General features: G+C 41.5%; 1 protein-coding gene across 1 annotated transcript in view; it reads right to left on the reverse strand.

Annotated features, from left to right (window-relative positions):
* The window catches only part of kcnk9 (potassium channel, subfamily K, member 9), a 54,945-nt gene extending 33,344 nt beyond the window's left edge, over nucleotides 1-21,601 (reverse strand). The window contains exon 1 of the mRNA XM_084918876.1: nucleotides 20,017-21,601. Coding sequence (XP_084775002.1) covers nucleotides 20,017-20,602 — 586 coding nt within the window. The 5' untranslated portion in view covers nucleotides 20,603-21,601. The remainder of the gene's footprint in view (nucleotides 1-20,016) is intronic.
* Nucleotides 21,602-25,556: the final 3,955 nt, after the last annotated feature.

The following is a 25,556-nucleotide window of genomic DNA, read 5'->3' on the forward strand; positions in this document are numbered from 1 at the left end:
TAGACCTCTCTGCATTGAATCATATCTGTTATTAACCTCTGTCTCTCTTCCACAGCATGTCTTTTATCCTGTCTTCCTTCTCTCACCGCAACCGGTCGCAGCAGATGGCCCCGCCCCTCCCTGAGCCTGGTTCTGCTGGAGGTTTCTTCCTGTTAAAAGGGAGTTTTTCCTTCCCACTGTCGCCAAAGTGCTTGCTCATAGGGGGTCATATGATTGTTGGGTTTTTCTCTGTATCTATGAAGCGCCTTGAGGCGACTTTTGTTGTGATTTGGCGCTATATAAATAAAATTGAATTGAATTGAATTGAATAGATGGGCTGGACTGGGTACTTCAGAAACAATCTACTGGGATTTTCCCACAAAAGCATCTCTAGGGTTTACAGAGAATGGTCTGAAAAAGAGAAAATATCCACTGAGCAGGAGTTCTCCGGGTGAAAATGTCTTGCTGATGCCAGACTGCTCTGAGCTGATAAGAAAGCAACAGGGACTGAAATTACCACTCATTACATCAAAGACAGAGTATTTCTAAATGCACGTGTCAAACCTTAAAGCATTTGGGCTACAGCAGCAGAAGACCACATCCGGTGCCACTCCTCTCAGCTACAGGAAATTTACACCACAGTTCACATGGAAAATTGGACAATAGAAGACTGGAAAATCTTTGCTCGTTCTGATGAGTCTCGATTCCTGCTGTGACATTCAGTCGGTAAGGTCAGAATTTGGCTTAAATAATATGGAAGCATAGTGCTGGTGTAATGCCATGGCAGACCTTTTCCTGGCACGCTTTGACCCCTTAGTAGAAAGTGAGCATTGTTCATGTTCATCCATTTATACCGACAGTGTAGCCATCGTCTGATGGCTGATTCCAGCTGGATAACACAGCGTATCGCAAATCTTGAATCACCTCAAACTGGTTTCTTGAACAGGACAATGAGTTACATGAGTTTATATTTGTATGTAGGTCAGAATATGCACACATTTTTTCTGATCTAGGAAAAGCAGGCTTAAAGCGAGAGCGAAAGGAGCTAAGATGGCTTGTTTCAGACGGAGGATGACCTGAGGGGGCTGCACCAAGGCCCGGTAAAAGGTAAACAACAAAAAAACTGTGACTCATACAAAGTACGAAAAATTGGAGCAGGGATGAACATGAGTCCAGATTGCATATTGAAGTGATGTGAATTTTAAACAGAGTTCATTCAGTTCTGTTTTATAAGGAGAGAATATTTCAACGTATGAGACAAACACTCACAAGAAGTTTTGCCATCTTTTGATGGGAAGCGTGAACTCCATTTTTCCACAAAACAACATTACATATTTTGCCATTTGCCAGGAATGATAGAAGACACCATTTTCCTTATAACGTTGCTCAAGTGTACAACATTTACGTAGAGGCGCTCTATCAATGAGGTGTTCATGGAAAATTTGCCTGAAATGCCAGCCGTTTCTATGGGACGCACTCACGTTTCTTTGTGCGGCTGACTGGATTGTAAGGCCGGCCACCTGCATGCATAATTTTTCAGCGCTCTCTAAAAGTGTGCGTTGCATAATCAGTGCAGCACCGTGTTAATTCCTTTTCATTGTTAAATTAAAGTAGTATGACCTTATTAGTCCTACAATTCAGAGCAAAATAAGTTCACATGCACCCACACTGTTTGTGGTTTATAATGCAGCCGATACTGTGAGAATTAGAGCCCACGCCACGCTGCTTTATTTGTTTTTTCCAACCTATGTAACTCTACTGTCACTGTGCTTTTACACTGTATTTGTATTTCACCCTCTGGGGGTCCCACATTTAGTATCAGAGGCACTACTCATGTATCAAAAACACTAGCGGACCACACACTGTGCGCAAGCCACCGACGCCGATTTCATGCTGCTGTTCCGTGGCAATAACTCATACGGGAGACCACACACTCCCACTCTTTCTACAGATGGAATAAAGTGGTTGTGATAAGACCATGTGGGAGTGTATTACAGTGCAGAGCAGCATAGTGAAGATGACTGTCAGGGTCTAGCGGGAGAGAATTAACAGCAGGTGGAGTAGCATTGGTCATCGGCGCTCTCAATGTATGTGCTGAGAAATTACATAAAATACCTGTGCAGTGTTATACGCAGGCCCTTTATAGGAATTACATGTCAGAGACTTCAGGGACATAACAATAAGATGAAAAGTAAACGTTCTTTGTGTCTGAGCTGCAAGCAGGAACACCCAGCAGTTTGGCAGCTGTATAGTATGCCATGCTGACTCACAGCCTGGGGCGGCCATAGTGGATCAAAATGCAACCAGCAGCCAAAGGATGACGTGAGCTAAATGTCAGATCTTTGTTGCACAGTCCACTTTAATCCCAGACTGCTGGGAAATACGACTTGGATTCAGGTGATGACGTTCACAGGAACCTCTCAGTGTAACACACTTTAGGACAGAAAACGTTTTGGATAACTCCTACTGACCATCCCACAGATTTCCTGTGCACGCTCATTTGTTGCTACTGAAATGCTTATCATTTTCAAAGGGTTCGACAACATTCTGGTCATTCAGCATGAAGGAAGAATGCGACAGCAGTAACGTGCGACCTGTTGTGTTGTAGAATCACAAATCAGATAAACATATGTGACTTGCAAATTCACTTGAACACCAGTTCAAGTTGGAAAAAAAACACCTTGGAAGGTCGAACAGAACTTGTAACATTGTATTAAGCTATAAGTTTTGGTTACAGTGTGTGTAGTGCAACCTAGATTAGTTATTGATAGCAAGTCAACAAGCCAGGTAATGTGATCATTAAGGTGGAGACAACTGTTAACCTGCAGCTTAAACAAACAATAACACCTTGTTTTATTAAACCTATAGCAGCATAAAAAAAACAGAGCACATCGTCTTTGTTCTGATGTATCCACAGAGGCCCAAGCATGTACCGGTTATTTGCTTTTTGATGCTGTTGAGTTGAGCATTTTCAACACTGGACTCTTTGGGGATTCACGTGCTTTTGGAAAGAGCTAAAAGTAGCCATTTTTGTGCCAGTTTTCAGTTTTTGGGATTGTCCTCATGTATCAGCTCCAGATTTTATTGACAGGGAGCACATAAATGCACAGACAAAATTAATTGTAATGTTACAGCATGCTGACAGGTCAACAACTGCAAACACAGAAGCTCTTCAGTGAGTACCAGCTTACTCTTAGATTAATTTTTAAACAAGTAGTTGCTTTGAGTTACTAAAATGTTTATCAGTTACAGATATTTCCTGTATTGTGTCAAATCTCTGTTTTCTGGCCAGACATGCTGGGCTCCTTCAGGCCTCACTGTCACCTCACTGAGTGTTGGCTCTCTTCCACAGCAAATCTGTTATCCTGTCTTCCTTCTCTCTCCCCAGCCATTCACGGCAGATGGCCCCGCCCCTCCCTGAGCCTGGTTCTGCTGGAGGTTTCTTCCTGTTAAAAGGGAGTTTTTCCTTCCCACTCTCACCAAAGTTCTTGCTCATAGGAGGTCATATAATTGTTGAGTTTTTTTCTGTATCTATGAAGCGCCTTGAGGCAACTTTTGTTGTGATTTGGCGCTATATAAATAAAATTGAATTGAATTGAATTGAATTGAATTGAATTGAATTGAATTGAATTGAATAGATGGGCTGGACTGGGTACTTCAATTCAATTCAATTCAATTTTATTTATATAGCGCCAAATCACAACAAAAGTCGCCTCAAGGCGCTTCATAGATACAGAGAAAAACCCAACAATCATATGACCCCCTATGAGCAAGCACTTTGGCGACAGTGGGAAGGAAAAACTCCCTTTTAACAGGAAGAAACCTCCGGCAGAACCAGGCTCAGGGAGGGGCGGGGCCATCTGCTGCGACCGGTTGGGGTGAGAGAAGGAAGACAGGATAAAAGACATGCTGTGGAAGAGAGACAGAGGTTAATGACAGATATGATTCAATGCAGAGAGGTCTATTAATACATAGTGAGTGAGAAAGGTGACTGGAAAGGAAAAACTCAATGCATCATGGGAATCCCCCGGCAGCCTACGTCTATTGCAGCATAACTAAGGGAGGATTCGGGGTCACCTGGTCCAGCCCTAACTATATGCTTTACCAAAGAGGAAAGTTTTAAGCCTAATCTTGAAAGTAGAGATAGTGTCTGTCTCCCGAATCCAAACTGGAAGCTGGTTCCACAGAAGAGGGGCCTGAAAACTGAAGGCTCTGCCTCCCATTCTACTTTTAAATACTCTAGGAACAACAAGTAGGCCTGCAGAGCGAGAGCGAAGTGCTCTAATAGGGTGATATGGTACTACAAGGTCATTAAGATAAGATGGGGCCTGATTATTTAAGACCTTGTATGTGAGGAGCAGGATTTTGAATTCAATTCTGGATTTAACAGGAAGCCAATGAAGGGAAGCCAAAACAGGAGAAATCTGCTCTCTCTTTCTAGTCCCTGTCAGTACTCTTGCTGCAGCATTTTGGATTAGCTGAAGGCTTTTCAGTGAGTTTTTTGGACATCCTGATAATAATGAGTCCAGCCTGGAAGTAATAAATGCATGAACTAGTTTTTCAGCGTCACTCTGAGACAGGATATTTCTAATTTTAGAGATGTTGCGCAAATGGAAGAAAGCAGTCTTACATATTTGTTTAATATGTGTGTTGAAGGACATGTCTTGGTCAAAAATGACTCCAAGGTTCCTCACAGCGTTACTGGAGGCCAAGGTAATGCCATCCAGAGTATGAATCTGGTTAGATACCATATTTCTAAGATTTTCAGGGCCGAGTACAATAACCTCAGTTTTATCTGAATTAAGAAGCAGAAAGTTAGCGGCCATCCAGGTCTTTATGTCTTTAAGACATTCCTGCAGTTTAACTAATTGGTGTGTGTTATCTGGCTTCATGGACAGATAGAGCTGGGTGTCATCGGCATAGCAGTGAAAATGTATGCTATGTCTTCTAATGATGCTGCCTAAGGGAAGCATGTATAATGTAAACAGAATCAATCTACTGGGATTTTCCCACAGAAGCATCTCTAGGGTTTACAGAGAATGGTCTGAAAAAGAGAAAATTGTGGCAGAAAATCCCACAATAATATTGTGGGAGAAACCTATACTATAGATATAGATATATATATGTGTGTGTGTGTGTGTGTGTGCGTGTGTGTTCTTACAATATAAAGTGCCTTGAGGTGACTGTTGTTGTGATTGGCGCTGTATAAATAAATTAAATTGAATTGTTGGCAGACAATTATCAGATTTTTGATGTTCACTTCTACTTACAGCCACGATGCTCATGAATCAGAAGGCAGAAGTAATTCAAGTTTTGAAGTTGTACTGATTATCTATTGAGAGGCATTCCTCATATATTAAACATCACGAAGCATCAATTTAAATGTCCCACAGTTTGTTCTTGTGCCAACAGATGATACAGTGTGGTCTCTCTTGAAACCTTTAACTTTGATTTGTCTTTGTAACTTGCTGTATGTGACATAACCCAGAATTAATGCTTGAAGAAATACTGACCTGTGGTTATGCATCTCCTCAAAGTCATAATATACCGCATTGATATTATTTTGTATAATTTATAAGCAAACCCCACTGCAGTTTAGTTATGTTATATAAAAAGTTAAGTAATATATGTATTGAAGTTGGCATTCGATCCTGGAGTCTTATGTGAGGATGGTAAAAGGTCCTGCGCATATTTATTAATCCCGGTGTAACAAGAGCAAACACGTGGGATTTTTTGGTTTGTTTGATTGTTTCTGGTAATTTTTGACAAGCAACTGGAATTTCATATTAACCCCATACACACATGAGAAGAAAGTAAAAGCCGTGTTTGTTAAACTTTATATACCAGCTACATTTTCACTCACGCCCACATTCTCCCATTTTCATTCAGCATGGCTCCTCTTGTAAGCTGCCTAAGAAGGACGCCACCTGGACTCAGTGCCCCTCTGCAACAAAGAGGCACTACGGTTCATCAAGCAACAGCTCACCGAACCACACTCGAGTCTGAGTGAGGCGCTCTGCGCTCTGTTTCGTCAGTGCTGGAGTGGAACAACCAGTCATCGCAACACCGAGAGACTCTGGCTGTGAGAGCAGGGCTCCCTCCCTGGGGGATGTGAGCACACACACACACATATATATCTATATCTACAGTATAGGTTTCTCTCTTCACACAATGAGAACATGCTTATAAAATGCTGTCCACATGCACTGACAGTGTTGTGATGGATGAAATCAGTGGTTTAATGGGGAGAAAGAACAGCACAGGGCACTGAAGCTTGAAATAGAATCTGTTCTGCTTGTTTTTCTCAGACTACCTACGTTTCATAGCTTCTTCTGCTGCTGCTGTAGCTAGATCTTGCTTACCTCAGCCGCAAGCTTATTGCTCTTGTGAGGTAGATATCTCTTTGGAAGAACTAAAAGCACAAAGTCAGCAATTACAACAGCATCTTGCATAGTTTTTTTTAAATAAGACTACAATACTGTAGCATCAGGAGTAAATTATGTGATTTATCTTAGTTTTTTTTTTTTTTTTCCATCCATCCACAATCAGGATACCAGTTTACATTTGCACTGGTGCCATGCATTAGTAAACTTCAGGAATATCCAGTTTTTAATCAATTTCACCTGCTCTGGATATGAGGGAAAGGGACAACAGATGCACTGGAGAGGCAACAACAGTAGTCGCCCCCCCCCCCACCAAAAAAAAAGGGAATGGTTTTGCAGGTGTGACCACAGATCTTTAGTTTCTCTCCTTAGATCTCTGAGTCTTTGTCACTGCTGGAAACAATGTGTTAGGTAAGTCCAAAATATGAATCTCAAATTCTTGACTCACAATTGGGAGACACGTAGATTAAACCACCTCTATCCAGACTCTAAATGTAGGTTTTTGTTACGTTTGTTAACCTGGAAACACACCACCTTCTTATTAGCTCTGCTCATCTTAGCAAAACAGCCTTACCGTCCATGAAATTTCATCATACAATTGTGGAAATGAATCCAATTGGACCAGAAAGACCCCTACACAGGCATGCACCAAGTCATGCTTGACAAAAGCACAGATAGCTTCACTTTTATCTTTAGTGCATCATTGAGGTTATTTTGATAGACATTAGAAAATCTCTCTTCAGCGACTGAGAAAATTCTGCTGTTATCACAGGCTGAGAAGCACTTCTTACAAATAAGCAGTCTGGGCATGTTACACTCCTTTATATCTTTTTATTTATCTATTTATTTATTTTTAGGATGAAGTCACAGGGCCAAACTGGGCTGCACAGAGGGACCTCATGCGTTTGAGGGTAAACTAAACAGTTTACCCTCTGAGCGTTGAAAACAGACCAACCGGCTCTGGAGTGAGTGACTCCCACAGTGAGCATCAGCACCACAGAAACACATTCCCATCGATCTGCGTGGAGACCTCCATCAAGCTCCCGGTAGGACACTCTAGCAAAGTGAAAATAATCTACTTGCTACAAAGTGCAGCTAGGGTAAGCGGCTCAAGTTATTTTTCAGTGAGAAGTCAGACACTATATTAACAACTTTCTTGTTTTCAGAGGAGTGGCAAGTATAAATTCTGCCAACATAATGAGGAATTACAGCTATCAGCTGCCAAATAGACTGGCTGTAATTCACAGCATCGTTTTGATCATGCATACTGGGGATGAAAAAAAGTATCAAGTGAGAAAACCTCAGAGGACATTAATCATTGATAGAACTTGCTGGATGTACCCAGGTACTGTAACGCTGTAGCCAAGGGGATAACAACAGAAGAGTCATGTAACAAAAGCCTTGCTCGTTCTTTAGATCAGTGTTTTTCAATTGAAATACTATTTTAAAAAAAACATCAAAGAAAAAAATCTGAACATTGTTGCTTCACATTCCAGATGCAAATGCTACATTATTTCTTACAAATATGAGAGGATCGTCTCATTGAACTCAGTATTGTACATTTAGATATTCTGTGCCCGTGTTATAACATGTTATGACATTGGTGACACGGGAAATGCTGATAGTCATTTTAAACATTTTACAGGTGATGAAGTAACACATAGCATTTGTTTGTGTGTGTGTGGTTGGAGGGGGGTGTAAATAAGTATTGAACATGTCACCAATTTTCTAAGTAAATATATTTATAAAGGTGCTATTGACATGAAATTCTCACCAGATGTCTGTAACAACCCATCAGATCCACACATGCACCTGAGCCCAAAGACTTAAGCCAGGTATAAAGACATAAAGGAGTCCAACCTGGAAACAGCAAGGTGTACCTAATAAACATGATGTGAGTTTCTGAACATCTCCATTATCTATTTTTTTTATTCTTTGCAACTTTTTTTGTTGCAGCAAGTCCAATGTTTGTCAAGTTTATCACCTCAGTTTAATCCGGTCTTTAAGCGATGACGTATGAATCCTGCTTCCGGGTCCAAATTACTCTGCGTTTATCAAGGCTGTTGTGTTTCTAACATATTTTAATGCTTTGTATCTTGTTCTGTTTAATCTTAACAAGCCCCTAAAAATCACAGTGATCGCTGTCAGCCTCTCTTGGTTTTTATTACCATTGTTTATTTTAAAGCTCATTTTTAGAACCTGACAATGTAACTACGGCCCAGCCCATGCAGCAGTATATTAATGACTAACCTTGTATTGTGGATGGATTATCTCAGTTATTCTCCTGACTGAAGTTTGGTCCATTTACAGCATCCGGCCATGCGATTGCATTTGTCCCTAACCATCGGGAACCGTCACGTTAACTTGTATCGAGTGGGAAAAAGTTAGCATTTATCCTCCAGCTTCAGTGTGCTAATGTGTTTATATCATGCTAACATAGCTGTCGCTAGCCACCACGTAACACATCACTATATACCAGCTAGCCCAACTTCAGTAACCCTACAAACGTCACTGCTGTTTAGTTTTCTGCCTTCATTTATGTCAGAAGTGATAGCAGAGCTATTTGAACACCTTGCTTGCCTGCAGCTCTAAAGGACTCCGCTAGAGACGTCTGTCCCGCCCTAGCAGCACCTGTCCCTCTCCTCCTCTTCAGTTCGCGCCAACATAAGCTCATCATATTCTGTGATATGATTTACTCTGAGGTGTTTGACAAGGTTAGTGGTGTTGCCACAAAACCTCACTGTCTTGCCACATGTATCACAAACTGTGTCTTGGCTGTTTGTGGAGGTAAAATACGTTCAGCCATTGTTGTGAGTGCGCACGCCAGGGGCTGCAACACATTTATACAGCCGTATTTCGCACATGACTATGAAAGGCGTAAGAGGAAGTAGTTCCTTCCAATTTAGATGATCCGAATGATATAGTTTCTTTCCACTGCATTCCTCTTAATGAAAAACTACAAATTTACCCCAAAGTACTAAAATATCGATATTTTAATATGAGAATCGATTCTAGAACATAAATTACTGGTATCGGTCAGGCGAATCGATATTTTAATATCGATCCGCACACCACTACTAGCGAGTTAACTCCCTGCTAACTTCTAACTGCCTAGACGTTAAACTTAATTGTTACACCTAGTAGAGCAGCCACACTCATCATTTTATTAAAGATGAAAGAATTCAGACAGTTTTTAACTGTCAGTATGCCGCAGTTTTCGTTTGACTTTGGGACCTGAAGCGGAGTTTGGACCTGGAAACGGCTAAAGAAGTCAGACTGAAAGACCGGCTATACTAGCACGCTAGCATTTGCTAATGAGAGCAAAGTACAGGGTGGGCCTTGGATACACTGTAATAAAATGGGAATGGTTGGTGATATTAAAGTCCTGTTTGTGGCACATTAGTATATGTGAGGGGGCAAACTCCTCGAGATGGGTGGTGACCATGGTGGCCATTTAGAAGTCGGCCATCTTGGATACAACTTTTGTTTTTTCAATAGGAAGAGGGCCATGTGACACATCAAACTTATTGGTAATGTCACAAGAAAAACAATGGTGTGCTTGGTTTCAACGTAACTTTATTCTTTCATGAGTTATTTACAAGTTTCTCTTTGTTCACAGCCATTGACATGTCGAAGAGGTTAACACGTGAAGAGCGGATCGAAATTGTGTTGATATCTGGTGAACGCAGTAACTGGGTCATTGCAGCAGATTTCAATGCAAGACACCCTACGAGACCACCCATCTCCCATGCTACAGTTAGCAAACTGCTTGCTAAGTTTCGTGAAACTGGTTCAGTGTTGGATTTGCCAAAATGTGGACGCAAGAAAACTGTCACTAATGAAGAAACATCAGTGGCTGTCCTAGCTTCATTCAGCAAGAGCCCACAGCGTAGCACTCGCCGCATGTCACTGGAGAGTGGCATTAGTCGAACATCCCTTCGGCGGATATTAGCTACTCACAAATGGCACCCTTACAAACTCCAGCTACTGCAGGATCTCAACGAGGTTGACCCAGATCGGCGCACAGAATTTGCAGAATGGGCAAAAGAAAAATTGGAACAGGACCCTCAGTTCACGCAGAAGATTTTGTTCAGTGATGAGGCAAACTTTTATGTGAATGGTGAAGTTAACAAACAAAACCACCGCTATTGGTCTGACACTAACCCACATTGGATGGATCCCTCCAAGACTGTTGGAACAACAAAAGTGATGGTTTGCTGTGGTATATGGGGTACAACGATAGAGGTCCATTCTTCATCAATGGAAACCTTAAGGCCACTGGATATTTGAAATTGCTACATGATGATGTGTTTCCCTCTTTGTGCACTGAAGCTGGCACGTTCCCTGAGTTTTTCCAGCAAGATGATGCACCACCACATTATGGGTGCCAGGTCCGAGCATTCCTAGATGAACAGTTTCCTGGAAAGTGGATTGGTCATCGTGGGCCAGTTGAATGGCTCCCAAGGTCTCCCGATCTGACCCCCTTAGACTTTTATCTTTGGGGTCATCTGAAGGCAATTGTCTATGGTGTGAAGATACAAGATGTGCAGCACCTGAAACTACGGATACTGGATGCCTGTGCTGGCATTTCTCCAGCGGTGTTGCTATCAGTGTGTGAAGAGTGGGAGAAGAGGGTTGCATTGACAATCCAACACAATGGGCAGCACATTGAACACATTTTATAAGTGGTCAGAAACTTGTAAATAACTCATGAAAGAATAAAGTTACGTTGAAACCAAGCACACCATTGTTTTTCTTGTGACATTACCAATAAGTTTGATGTGTCACATGGTCCTCTTCCTATTGAAAAAACAAAAGTTGTATCCAAGATGGCCGACTTCTAAATGGCCACCATGGTCACCACCCATCTTGAGGAGTTTGCCCCCTCACATATACTAATGTGCCACAAACAGGACTTTAATATCACCAACCATTCCCATTTTATTACGGTGTATCCATATAAATTGCCCACCCTGTATATCAGAGTCTGAGGTGTGTGTTCTCAAACAAAATTACAGGGGAAAAAGTAAACCCGATCCCAGGCAGTAATCATTTGTCTGTGCAATATTTTGTGCCAGTCGTTGACACATTTTAGTTTAAATTCTTAAGATGAAACCAACTCCGAGCTGAACCTCGTGGTTCAGGAAAAAGGTCTAAAAAATATCCACTAACACACGTCACAATGATTACTTATAGGACTGGGAAGATTTAGTACACTTTTACAGAATAGAAATGTGGTTATTTTTGTTCCATTGCTTCTTAAATGATCTGAGAAGTGAGCTTTAGGTTAAAAAATGAATTAGTCAGTTGTTTGGATTGATGACAACTAAAGTCTTGCCAAATCAGTAAAAAAAACCAACACTATGGCATTTTTAATTTAAGCCTTTATTCATATCCTTAATTGTACCATAATGTGCTATTAATCATTATAAATGTGCAGCTCAGTGTCTTGTATTATTAATGAGCAAATCACCTGGATTTAAAATACACTGTATACTCCATCATGCACTGCTTGAGAGAGGAAATCATCTAATCCGGTGTCCTTGATTTATGTGTCTATGCAAAGTAATGTGAAAGTCGTGGTTTTCCAGCTCATAACGGCATCAAGAAAATTCATATAAGACTCTGTGTTTATTTTGCCTGCACAGCATGAGGTGCAGTAACTGCTGCACCACTGCCAGCCAAGAAAAGCAAAGTTGAACAGTGATGTAAAATATACATTGTATGTCCAGCTCTCCAATCAGTCCTTGAGGTGCATACAGATTGTCCATGTTGGACAACTGAATCTGTATTTAGCTCTTACTGGACTGACCCTCCAGCCCATCTCACACACACACAAACACACAACAATCACTGTCTGCATGCTTCACTTTGCCAGGACTCTACCTAACAATTCCTGTCAAGATTACAGTGTTTATTATCAAACCAGAGGATGACGAGCAAAAAGCTGTTTTTAGCAGCTTGTAGCCCGACTGCAGTATCACACCAATCAGAGGACGTGCATTCTATGTAAATGGATCCTAACACATCTGCATATTGCATGTCAATTACATGTAATATGCCTTTCTCGCCCAAGCATATACCATCTATATAAGTCATACACACCATGACCAATAACACCTCCGCTTATTCAGTAAAAACAGTATGACTTATATTGACAATAAGTTCATATTTACACACTACTTTTCTACCATTAGATCATTTATAGATAGTATAAAAACCTTACAGTCCATAAAGACTTGTTTTAAACAGGTGGCCTCATAAAGTACTCTCTCTGAGTGGACTGCTACATAAACCGGCCTCAGTAAGTGAGCACAGGTTCACAAAGCCTGCAAGAAGACGTGTGCTGGAAGTGCCAGTTGCTTTGCAGTGTAATGGAAACTGTGACTGGCACAATAGCTCCAACAGAGACGCAGCATCTGACTCATCTTTACAAAGAGCTTTCATTAGAAAGGACGGGTGATGAATTTATCTACGAGGACACCACTCACTTATGGAGCACTACAAAATAAAAGCATTTCACTTGACTTTTCTGAAAATAGGCTTTCACAGTTTCACTATTGAATCCTGTTAAGTTATTCACCTTAGGTTTCCTCTAGCCTTGTATCTCTGTGGACAATAACGATAATAACGTGTTACTACAGAGTACTTCTCAGCTGCAACGGTCAACATTTGTAAGTTACTGGTGCTACACAAAACTGTATTTAAGGTGAAAAGGGTTAGCGCTGGGGAAAAACCCACAAACCTGTAAACACTGACTTCCTGCTCGACACTAGACAGCAGTGTTTGAGCGCAGCTAGTCCATGAAGCCGCTGGAGGTTTTTTCATAGCTAAACTTGTCTGTAGCGCAGGGTACTACTATACTGTGTAGACCTGGCAGGCCTAAACACCTAGAGCACAACATAGAGCTTTTACAGAAGCTGTGTGTTATGCTAACTAATAAAGGTTATGAGTCTACTCTTCCTGTTAGCCATTTTATACAAATAAAAGCAGTTAAATAATCTAAAGAAGGAATAAAAATCTATCCCAGATGAGCCCCCACATTAATTATTACTGTTTCATCTGTTTAGTTTTTATACATGCATTTAGGTTTGCTAATTATAGATTTAAGCTAAAGCATCGTTGGATGTGGAAATTTCTGCTAGCATGCTTGTCCTACTAGCTCAATTTATTTTTTAAAATCAACTTAAAGGTGGAATACCTTTATTTGTTTATCATGCTGATCTCTGACTATAATGTAGGATAAAGCTAAAAGACTCATTGCTCTAGATGCTCGTCTTTGATTAGCTCGTGCTAATCAAATTTGATTAACTCATGCTAATCATCTGCTGTCATGCTAATTGCTAATATGTTACTCTGATTTCGTCATTATTTTCTCTTACATTTGGCTGATATTGTTTATGTAATATGAATTGTAGTTTTGATGGTTCAAACTGTAAAAGAGGAGATTGAAAAATCTTTAATTTGAGGTATAAGACCTTATTTTATATTCGATTATAAAGCATTATGTTGTTGTTTGAAATGTAATTAGGGTTTAAAGTGGTGCTCACACTGATAAACCTTTATTAGACTCGGTGTCATGGAACACTTTGATAATGTTTTGGCACATCATAACAGGACACAGTGAATAATTACACCATATGTGGCGCATTAATATTGACAAGAATTTTGTTACAGTTTGAGTCACTGTCCAAAAATATAACTGGTGACAGTTTTCAGTCATACCCTGAACTGTTCATATCCACTGTATAGACAAATGTTGATATTTCCAGACATTTGGCAGAGATGACTTTCACCTTTTAAGCTGTCTTTAGTCTCCTGGCAACATGAGGCAGGTGTATATGCTCACTATAGCACGCTGTTGTTGCTCTTCTCCCTCTGAGCAGAGTTTCGGCGAGAACACTTCGCGCTCGCCACATGCTGTCATCACATTTGGAGCAATTAATCATGAGAAATAAATAGAGTGAACTTGCAGGCCGGTCTGAATCGAGGGGTGCTGTGCAGAGTGCTTACAGCTTCATCCTGGCAGCCGAGATGGGCCCCTCAAGACAGCTGCTCTGACAGTCAAGTCAATTCAGTTTTATTTATAAAGCTGCAAATCACGACAAAAGTCATCTCAGGGCCTTTATACATACTAAGGCTGAGACCTGCACTAACATCATCACAGCTGGGCTCCAGTTTCAGGCCTCTGGCCTTTTCTCTCATGATCAGGAGTATGATGGTAATAAGAATTAGCTTCTGATCACGACTTGCACTATAACTTTTCCTGGGCCTAAGGCACGCCCAGGTGAGGCTTCCAGATGTAGATGATAGACCAGATTTTAAAAAAAAATAATCTGTAACTATATTAAGTATACATCCTTAATTTAAAGTGCAGCCCTGACATTCAGCATTTTTCATCCTTCAGCTCTCCCTGTTATTACCACAACTACTATCTCCAACTCCTGTTACCACTGCTGCTGTTACAGTAAAGAATTTTCAGTAGCATTTGAACTGAACTGTATTCACACTGGTCATACATAGAAAAGAATCATTTCCAGTGTTAACTCTATTAAAAACTGTATCTATTCAGTTTTGACCCTATAACTCCAAGTATATCATATTTGATACCTGAGTTTTTAGACCTCTACAGCATCTATCCTAACAGGCTTGTATGTTTTTGTTGTTTGAGACAAAAAAAATGAAAAAATGATACAAATTAAAACTTATACAATCAATTTCCCTCTTTTTTATTTTATGAAAGGTTCAGTAACCTGGGAATTGGCAATTTATCTCAATTTATCTCAGGAATTTATTTTTAATATAAAATCCAAACAAAGTGAGAAGGTTAATTGCTTTGGTTTCTTTGCAGTGGCCCTCCCACAGCTTGTTTGTTCGCTCATGTTAACCAAAACACTTTTTCTAAATGATGATCAATACTGAAGTAATTATTTTCCTTTAAAACTATATTTTTTCTTTTAAAAAACTAAATTAAATTACTACATTATTTTGGTATTTATGTAGTAAATACAGTATATAATTTTATATAATATTTATTCACTTCACTTTATGGGTGATTCTTTTACTTTATCACCAATGAGTATGTGATGCAGTTGGACTCATGGGGTATGCATCGATATTAATAGAAAGATCTTTAAAGATTTATAGTGAGTCAATGATGAATGTACTTAGCTGAATGCTGGCAGGTTTTACAGTAAGATGGTAGCCTGTCTTGTCGATACGGTCATGTGATATTCGGTGTATAGTGTGTGTTTTATACCCCTGTATATGTACATAACCAAGAAAAACAACGTGTAGTACCACATATCTTAATAGAGATCTTTGTACCTCACTTGCATAGTCCCTCGTGTTCACACTGAATTTAATTAGCTTCCACAAACAGCTCATAGTTGACACAGCCCAAATTGGTCCCTTATCTTTGCAGCAGTTTCATTTCACACAAAACTACTTCCACTTTTAGCGGCTGAAATAATGACTGGAAAAACAAAACGGGTTTCATTATTTCTGAGAACAGTTAGGAGTGTAAGAATTAAAGTTCCCACTGTCAGATGAATGTTATCTTTGAGCGTGCCATCCAATCATTGAGCGAACTCATCAAATCAGAGAGAGAAAAGAAAAATCAAAGCTCCACTGCCTAAAGGCACAAATGGCTGGGTCAAATACAACCCACAAGTAAGATTTAACCTACTTGGAGTGTCAGATGAAACCTTATGAAGTCTGAAGTGGCTGGAAAATCACCAAAAAAAATATCAAACTCACATCAAGACGCTTTTGTGTGATTGCCTTGACTTTCCAGTTGTACAGTGTCCCCAAGGCACCAAGAAAATAAATGCCATCTGACTAAAACCTACTGTAATATCATTGAGAGTATTGAACATATCAAACTCACTGAACTTCACTATGACCAGGTGACGGTTTCATCTAATGAAAACTGTCTTTGTCCATTTTGTCCAGTCTGTGCTTCATCGTTGTTTTTTGTTTTGTTTTTTCTCAGAGAAGAAGAAAAACTCTCTTGCTTGATGAAAAAGCAAAGTTTGGTGATCTTGCAGGCTTGTGCTCTAAAGCACAGAGTCATTTGCTTTCAGGTCAGATGTACATTTTAGGACCATTCAATCATTGGGTGGATGACTAATTTTTAATATAAAAAATGATGTCTTGAGACAGCTGTTTGGTGGTTTTCAGTAAATCAGATGGATTTATGCATTTGTTTTTGGACCATTTTTAACTCTGGATTGAGACATATTTGACACAAAAACAAGCACTAACATGGCAACCCCAGAGAGGAGCTCTGTGGCACAGAGAGATCAGATATATGACCCTTAGAAATCCTGGAAACAAATTTTAATTACCTTCATTAATTTGACATAAATTTTAAAATTTATGTCAGGGTACCATGCCAGTAAATACACTATATCATATTAGTTATGTTAATCATTTATATATATTATGCAGTACTGTGAAAAAAGTCTTGGTTCCACCTACATTTTTAAAAATATTTTACTATAAAAATGGGAAATTGGTGTAGTGAGTTATAGCAAACATAACTGTAGATACAGTAGATAAAACAAAAACAGCAAATGTGCAATTCTCACTTGCACTTGAAAGTCCGTCATCTTTATTCTTCAACGCTGCCTCGACTCTCTCAGCCAAGTTTTCCTGTAATTTCTTTAAGTAAGAATAATTTTCCAGGCCTCTTGAATGACTTTCAAACCTCTTCTTTGGATGTCGTCTGTCTTTTGTTTTTCTTTCAAGAAAACCCACAATGCTTGAATAATGTTGAGGTGGATCCTCTGTGGAGGTCAATCCACTCCACACTGTTCCCCTGTGTTTTACTGTCCAGGTGTGCTTTTACACCACTGGTAGTGCAGTTTGGGATGATTGTCATACTGAAAAATGAAGTTAAAGTCACTGTTGTACCTGACCTCCTGCTTACATACTGATGAGGGTTTGAATCAAGAATGTCAAATTAGGATTCATCAGTCCATGTGACCTGTTGCAGCTGATTTTCTGTTCGCTTCTTATGTAATTTGGCAGACATCACCCTTTTCTCCCTGTTGCCCTTCCTTAACCATGGGTTTTTGACAGCCACCAGTTCACAGTAGATGAACTGGAGGACCAGATGTATGTGTCAGGTTCTGTGTCAGCTCTTTCATTTAGTTTTCCTGCTTCTTAAGGGCGTGACTTTCAAACACTGTTCATCTGCTGTAGATAATTTTTAGGTCTGATGCTTCTTCTTTTGCCCTTCACTTGTCCAGTTTCTGGTGCAAAAGTACTTTTGTATTCCATTTAAACTGAGTGATCTTTGGCATTTTCTATAGATTCAACAAAAGAAACAGGAGCACGTTATGTACTTTTGCAACAGCCTGCTAGTAACAAAGTGCGTAAAAATACAATTTAAAATCGGTTCTTTGCTAAGTTGTCTCTTGTGTTCATCTTATAATCGAAAGAAACACTTTGAAAGACCTTCAGAAAGGCTGGAGGACTTTTGCTCAAGAGCACTTTCAGAAAGATTCAAGAAAGTCTGACCCCTTGAAAGTAGAACTGTAAAATATGAAAAAGCTTTTGCACAGTACTGCATGAATTTAGAATAGAATAGAATAGAATAGAATAGAATAGAATAGAATAGAATATATTTACATATGTCATCTAAAGTGCAAATAAATCCAATCTGATTTCAAGAAGCGTTCCTATTTAAATATGAGTAATATATAGCAGGTGTGAAGTACACATACAGTACTTGTTAGTGAGGTCAGTTTATTGTTGTTTTGTGGTTTATCGTGGTGAAAACAACAAAACCATCACAAGACTAACGCTAAACTAATCCTTTAAAATAAAAAAAAAGGTGGTGAGGGGGGGGGGGTCTAAAAGAGGAAAATTTATCTGTATCCTTCTTTTTTTTAATGTACCTGTAAATGAATAATCAAACTGAAGGCCCGCTGAATGCTCTGTTCGCCTGATGTTTTACATTAGAGCACCGCAATTATAAGTCAATAATGATTTTAACGACATTTTGCAGAACGGCCTGACTGTGTCAGCTTTATCTTTGTGGTGCGTTTCTAAAATGAAATGAAGCTCTTGCAATCAATAACTTTTTGGACAGTGTTCTTTTCTCGTCTCTTTCTTTACTGCAGGCTGATACAATAATATAATTCCCATCCTGCACAAGTGGACTCAAAACAATTGTGTGTCTAATTCCATCCTCTTCCTCAGTTTAACGCGTCACACCAGGAAGTCAACTAAAGGTCAGACCTTCACATGTTTCAAAGGGGGAAAAAGAGAAAGAAAAGTTGGGCTGTCCTCTAAACTGTTGGAACTTAAGAGTATGATAACGCATAAAGAGCGCTGTCTCCCACAGAGCTGCAGTAAATGTGGCCACTTCACCCGACGTGAATATTACAATGGCTCTCGTTGTAGCCTAGAAACAAAAGTAGATCCACCTTCACTGCGCCGTGCTGGTGTCTCTTTTAGGTGTTGCCTGGCCAGCTATGAGCCTAGTGCATTAGTCCTCCTCCCCATAAGAAAATCATGTTGAATAACACCATGTCGAGTCTCTGTGACCTCTGCGTAAAAAGAAGTTCGTTTTCGAGTTTCGGGCTTTTTACAATCCCAATCTGGGCTGATTAAAAGGTCAGGTTTATTCTATTTTATTATTTTGCTGAGTTCATTTCAATTAATCCAATTAATTACAAGTCGCTTCAATCTGACATTATGGTTAGTATGATTACTAAAAATGCATTACTAAAATGCACTCCGACGGTGGAGCGTAAACAAAGACAAACTCGGTTTACCCCTCCTTCCCAGCTTGAAATAAACCTTTATGACGCACATGCGTCAGAGCCAGGGGCGTCAGACTGATGTGATGTATGTTGCATTTTAGGAGACTCATAAAAATAAATGCAAGGAATGGAAGGAAAGTGGGATGGTTTGTGCCCACAGGCGGGCCCTGCAGCTGTCTTCATTTGTAGCCAAGTTGGAGCAAAGTGTTCACTGTCCTTTTTTTTTGTTCTTGTGGAAAACCATTAAACCTAATGTAAATATAACCACAGGGACAAAACACACAGTTTCTTTTTAAAAGCAGGATCTGAGCAGGATCTCTTGGAGTGACGTCAGGTTTCAGTTGCTGAACTCTCGTCCTGCCTGCGGCTGCACTCAGAGGAACTGTCTCTTTCAGCACCAACACACCGCCCGCTGCTCTTCTTCCAGCCACGGCTTTGTCTCTCCGGCCTCTCAGGATCGGTCTCGGGGTGTCTCACAGCCTGAGCTCGATCTGCTCTGTCAGACTTTCCTGGTGACGCATCGTTAAAAGTTCAAATTGTGCAGCTGCACGAAAAAAAAATGATGTATGTTTCCACAGTGCACTCGAGCACATCACGCTACGTCATTCTTCCGCGTAATTTAACCTACAGGTGATGTTCAGGAGCTTAAATCTCACGAGGCTGATGACACACAAAGCTCCATTCTCACCGCGCAGTTCCCTTTGGAGCAGGGAGCGAGTGCTGCAACATGTTGCTTAAAACTTTACCTACAGACGTGTTCTTGCTCTCCCCTAATTGTTGCTGACAGCCCGCTTTATCGCCCTAAAAATGTAACTGTCCTCGTCAAAGATCACAGTGAGCCTGTAAAGATTTATACACATGTTAGAGTTTAGGCTTACCTATGGTGGTTATCACCGTGATGGCAAAGTAAAATGACCCTGCGAATTTCCACTGCACCCCGGCTCTGTGGGGCTCAGCCTCCATGATGATGCTCTCCAGTTTGCGGTAATCATCCTCGCTGATGTTATATTTCCCCTGGAGACGCTTCTCCTCGGCTTCCAACTGCTCTTTTTCACGCATCTCGAAGTCGGACTCCAGGGCGTCAAAGACAGCGGCCCCGACGAGCAGGTATGTAAACGTGCAAATGATCAGGGACAGGGTCCGCACGTTTTGCCGCTTCATGGCCAACAGGAACCGGCGACCGAGGGGCTCATGTCCCCTCGGATTCTCCGGGAAGACGCAGCAAGCGTGGGGATAGCCGTGTGGACAGCGCCTGGAGGCGGAGGCGCGGAAAGGTGCGCTCCGGTGAACGCCGGAGTTGGAGCCCCCCGCCTTGTTGTGATCCCGGTGGCAGAAGCCCAAATCCTGCTCCTGGTTCGTGGAGAGACACAAGAGACTGCTCGAGCGCCTGGACCAGGAGCCTTGCAGCCGAGAGACCCTGCGCAAGACCTGCCCAAACCAAGTCCTCCCGGTGCGCAGTGCCATCAACAAGCTGCTTCCAAGCTCGTCTGTTGCTCTCTGTTCTCTACGTAGGTCGAAATGAACCACAGAAATCAGCACTGACGGATCCTTTCTTTTTCTTTCCTGCTCCAGTCGAACTTTGTCTGTGAGGAGAATTAAAATGTCCTACAGCCGAGCATCTTCCCGCGGGTCTTTAAGTTTCAGCTAAACAACAACAACCTGTTCATCGTAACATCTTCGAGATATTTTTAGCTGCCATTCTCCACACACGAGAGAGAGAGGAAGACAGAAAAAAATCAATTTACTGTCCGCGGAACCCTCAGATCTTCCTCGGAAGCGGCGGACATCCTCATCACAAATGTGCTGAGTCGTCCCTAAGATGGGAGGGTCACGGAGTAAGGAGAGTGGCGGAGAGTGGCGGAGAGTTTGGAGTTGTTACTCACACAATGCACATGAAAGATTCACGGCTTTATCCTCCGTATCTGTTGCTTCATCCGCGCCTCAGCTCAACACTTGTTGTTGTTGTTGTTGTTGTTTTAGGAATAGAAAAAAAATCCTAATAACTATCAAAACAGTTTCCATCGGAACGAAAAGTTTCCTTCAAAGGTAAATGTGTTTAGCAGCTGGAGCTGCAGGAAGAAGACACTTTACTCGTGGAATAAACACAGCTGCTCACAGCGCACTCCGTGTCCGCAGTGGCACTCATGCTCTGTTGCGCACACCGCGCTCCAAAGCTCCTCTCCCGATCTGTATGCTCATCACTTTGATTTGGGACGAAAAAAAAGAAAGAAAAACCCACATGTGTGTTTTTACTCCTCGTGTCGGGGTTTCTCAGTTCACCGTGCGTGTCACGAGCTGCTTGTATTTTGAAGGCTCCACATTTGATGTCACCACTCACTCCAGACGCTGCTCGGTGGGCGTCGCTCCTCCTTTTCTCAGCGTTTTTCTCTTTTCCAAGTGTCACGATTCAGCTCTCAGTCTGCCCACTCTTGGACGCTTTCTCTCCGCAGGAAAATCAGCCCAGTGTGCAACAGATAGAGCCCCCTCCCACCCTCCTGTGCTCTCCATTACCAACGACCCCTTCCACAGTGACCACTCCTACTCATTATATGGACCGAGAGAGTTCACTTTAATGTTCACAATAAAGCTTTTTCTTTCCCTCCACATTCTGGCAGCAGCGGGAATCAGCTCTCCGGACCGGACTCAGCTGCGCATGTTAGCGCGCTCTCCATGGTGCTGAGGACAGACGGACGGAAAGCGCACTGCTCTGCACCATACAGACACGGGTTTTTGTACACATTAAACAGGCACAGAAACACGTGACATGCAACAAGGAGGCATCGGATCGAGTGCATTTTAAACAGAAAATCGAGACTGGGTTCCCACATGGCAGCAGCGGGAGACTGTCCCGCAGCAATTACAGTAATCTGATTAACAGCAGTGATGATATTCAGCACAGGCAGCAAGTAAGAGGTTCTAGTTTTTTTCTCTGAACTTCAATCCGAAACATTTACACTGCAGTTTGTCTGAGTTTGTACTGTGTTTGATCCACAGTGTCCACGTTTTACACATTCCACACAACAATGGAGAGTAAACGCAGACAGACCATGCGTGCTGAATCCTGTGCGTGCATGCGGACTCAGGTTCATCACTTATGTGCCTAAAAGATCGGATTGCACTCACACCTCATATTGACCTCACCTCTCTCATGAAGTACCCAGAACTTCTCTTAAAAAGAAAAACTACGGGATTTCTACCAAGTCTGGCACATAAGTCAAATTAGAAGACGCCATCTGCATGTTCCTTGCTTATGTAAAGCCCCGGAGTCATACCACAGAACAGTGTTTCTTGGTTTATCGTGAGTACCAGCAGAGCAGTAAAGTTTGAGTCAAGCCAAGAATTTCACCAACACAGAGCTGTGTTCAGTTCATTTTTATCTGTATAGCACTAAATCACAGTCACCTCAAGGTGCTTTAAATTGTCCTGTAAAGTCTCTACAATAATAATCTGTGGAAACTATAACCTATAAATAAGCTACTGAAATATAAATTAAGAAAAAAAAACATGCAGATTTGTGAAAATGTAAAATGAAAAGTGTAATGTTTTCTCCCCTGAAATCTTCAGTTTTTTCTTTGTTTTTCCACTTTGCCAGTAACAGTGTTCTTGTGCAAACAACGACTAAACGCTGAAAGCAATAGACATAACATAATCCATGTTCTCTTACTTTAAAGGGAAATTTTATTGCTCATCCCAACTCTACAAAAATAGAATTTTAACAACCGTTTCAATGAAAAACACAATTATGTCATTATTGAAATAATTGTTCAAATGAAAACAATATAAAAACGAATATTTCGATTTATCTAGTTTGTTAGTTCATTAGTTATTTAATGTGTGTCTCTTCCTTAACAGTTCAGTTATTTAATTATCATAGCACACAGACACAAAAAAAAAAAAAAAAAAAGTAGGAGAAATGGGGGTCAAAGGTTAGTCGGAGCCCACAGCTTTATTGGACCTGAGACCTAAAATACACAAAAAAAGAAAGCACTTTTGTGAAATACAGTATCATTCCACTACAGATTTAAAAGGTCAAAGTGATCTTGAGCAAGGCAGTTAATCCCGTGCAGCAGTAGGAACAGACTTGTGATTCTGGCAGCTGCATTCGTCTCCACGCGTCAGACAACAAAACATTTCAGTTCAGACATTTAGAGGCACGCTTCTTTGTGCTGAACCTAAAGGTTACGAGAGCAGTCCTGTACAGATTAAAGGTCCAAATGTGATATTAAAAAAAACACGAATCCGACATGAATAACAATTATGACCTGGATGTGATAAAGTATACATTTTGGCATATCAGACCCTTGTGTTGCAGCCATGTCTCCTGGCAGTAGGCTGCTAAGTTTCTAAAAAGATGTGGTGTGAGTCACTGCAATCTGCCTTCAGTCTGACTTGAAAGGAAGAAAAAGTAGAGCTGTCCAGAGACGGTATTTTTCTTTTCCACGATCTATGATCCTGACCTTGTGTCAGTCATGTTGAAGGACACAGAGTCATTAAATAAAATAGCAGAAGCATTTTGCACACAACCACTGGACAGTAGGACTAAAGAGAAAGCTGACCAGCAAGGGTTCATTTGAGTCACTGCTGCTTCATTACATGCCACTTGTGATGGACCGAGCAGCGAAGGAAACTTAGGCACAGGTTAAAGTCCAAAAAAAATGATTTTTTTATTTAACCCAAAAACATAATTGGTTAAATCATGCAAAAAGAATCAAAATCTTGGGTCCATAAAAGAGGTCAAAATAACAAAATAACCACTGTGTGGCTGTAAGGGCAGCCATCACACACTCCCCCTCTTCAGATCTCTCCCTGGGACAGCGAGAGAGAGTCTGCAGTGCAGTTATCCTTGTCGGGGATGTTGATGGTGAACCGGAATGGCTGGATTGCAAGATACCATCGCGTGATCCTTCCATTTGTGTCCTTCATTTTCTCTATCCATTGAAAAGCCTTGTGGTCCGTTTCCAGGATGAACTCCCGTCCGAGAAGATAATACTTAAAGGAGTCCAGGGAGTCCACTTCCCTCGGAAACAGCTTGCGGCTGATGAAGGCCACTGGATGACGCTCTCCAGGCGGTCCCTGTAACAGAACAGCTCCCAATCCTCTCTCTGAGGCATCAGTCTGAAAAATGAAATGTCTCTCAAAATCAGGGCTGTGCAAGACTGGGCTCTTACTCAGAGATTGTCGTAGGTCCTGAAAAGCCATCTTAGCCTCCTCTGTCCAGGTGATCTTATTGGGACTTCGGGCACCAGTCAGATCCGTCAGAAGAGCTGCCCTGGCAGGGAAATGAGGGATAAACCGATGATAGAATCCTGCCATACCCAAAAACGATCTCAGCTGTTTTCTGGTCTCTGGCAAGGGACAGGATTCTATGGCGGTGACCTTATCGCCTTGAGGTTTTATTACTCCATTTCCAATCACAAACCCAAGGTACTCTGTTTCAGCCTTGGCAGTGGCACACTTAGCTGGATTAACAGTCAACCCTGCAGACTGAAGATGCCCCAATACCTTCCCCAGATGTTGCAGGTGTTCTTCCCAGGTAGAACTGAAAATCACGATGTCATCAAGGTAGGCTGCAGCAAAATCAGACATGTCAGACAGTACCTGGTCCATCAGTCTCTGGAATGTTGCTGGGGCACCATGTAGTCCAAAGGGCATGACTTTAAACTGGAACAAGTCCCACGGGGTCCGGAAAGCAGTCAGCTCTTTTGAGCACTCAGTCAGTGGTACCTGCCAATAACCCTTGTTGTCAGGGATCTGGCCTTCCCAAGGCGCTCAACCATGTCATCAATGCGGGGAGTTGGATATCAAACTGTGATATTGCATTCAGGTACCTGAAGTCTATGCAGAAACGGATACTGCCATCCTTCTTTGGCACCAGGACCACCGGGTGGCACCACTCGCTCTTCGAGGCTTCAATGATTCCTAGTGACGACATCAGGTCGATCTCTTCTTTCAACGGGATCAGCAGACGCTCAGGTATCCTGCAACTCATTGTCTTCACAGAAGCTCCATCTTTCAACACAATGTCATGTTCCACAATGTCCGTTCTACCAGGATTTTCACTGAACACATCTAATTTACACAGGTTTCTCACCTGAGCCTGTCTTTCCTCAGGAAGATGGTTGAGATCCAGGTTCTGAGGAGTGGGTTTTGGCAGATACTGATCATCCACTTCCTCCTCCTCCGAAACCTCCCAGATCAGAAAGACATCTGCTTTTGGTCTCTCCACCCATCCTTAAGCAGGTTAATGTGCAGTACTCTGCTGGAGCGGGGCTGATCTGGAATGGCGACCTTATAGGTTGTTTGTCCAAGTTTCTTTTGGATCTCATATGGCCCTTGCCACTTTGCTAACAGCTTACTGTCGTCACTTGGAAGAAGCACCAGCACTTTCTGACCAGGACTGAAGGATCTTTGCTGAGCT

Source organism: Perissodus microlepis, chromosome 22 (genome assembly GCF_051167445.1).
Source record: "Perissodus microlepis isolate ML-2025 ecotype Zambia chromosome 22, ASM5116744v1, whole genome shotgun sequence".
Classification (NCBI taxonomy): Eukaryota; Metazoa; Chordata; class Actinopteri; order Cichliformes; family Cichlidae; genus Perissodus; species Perissodus microlepis.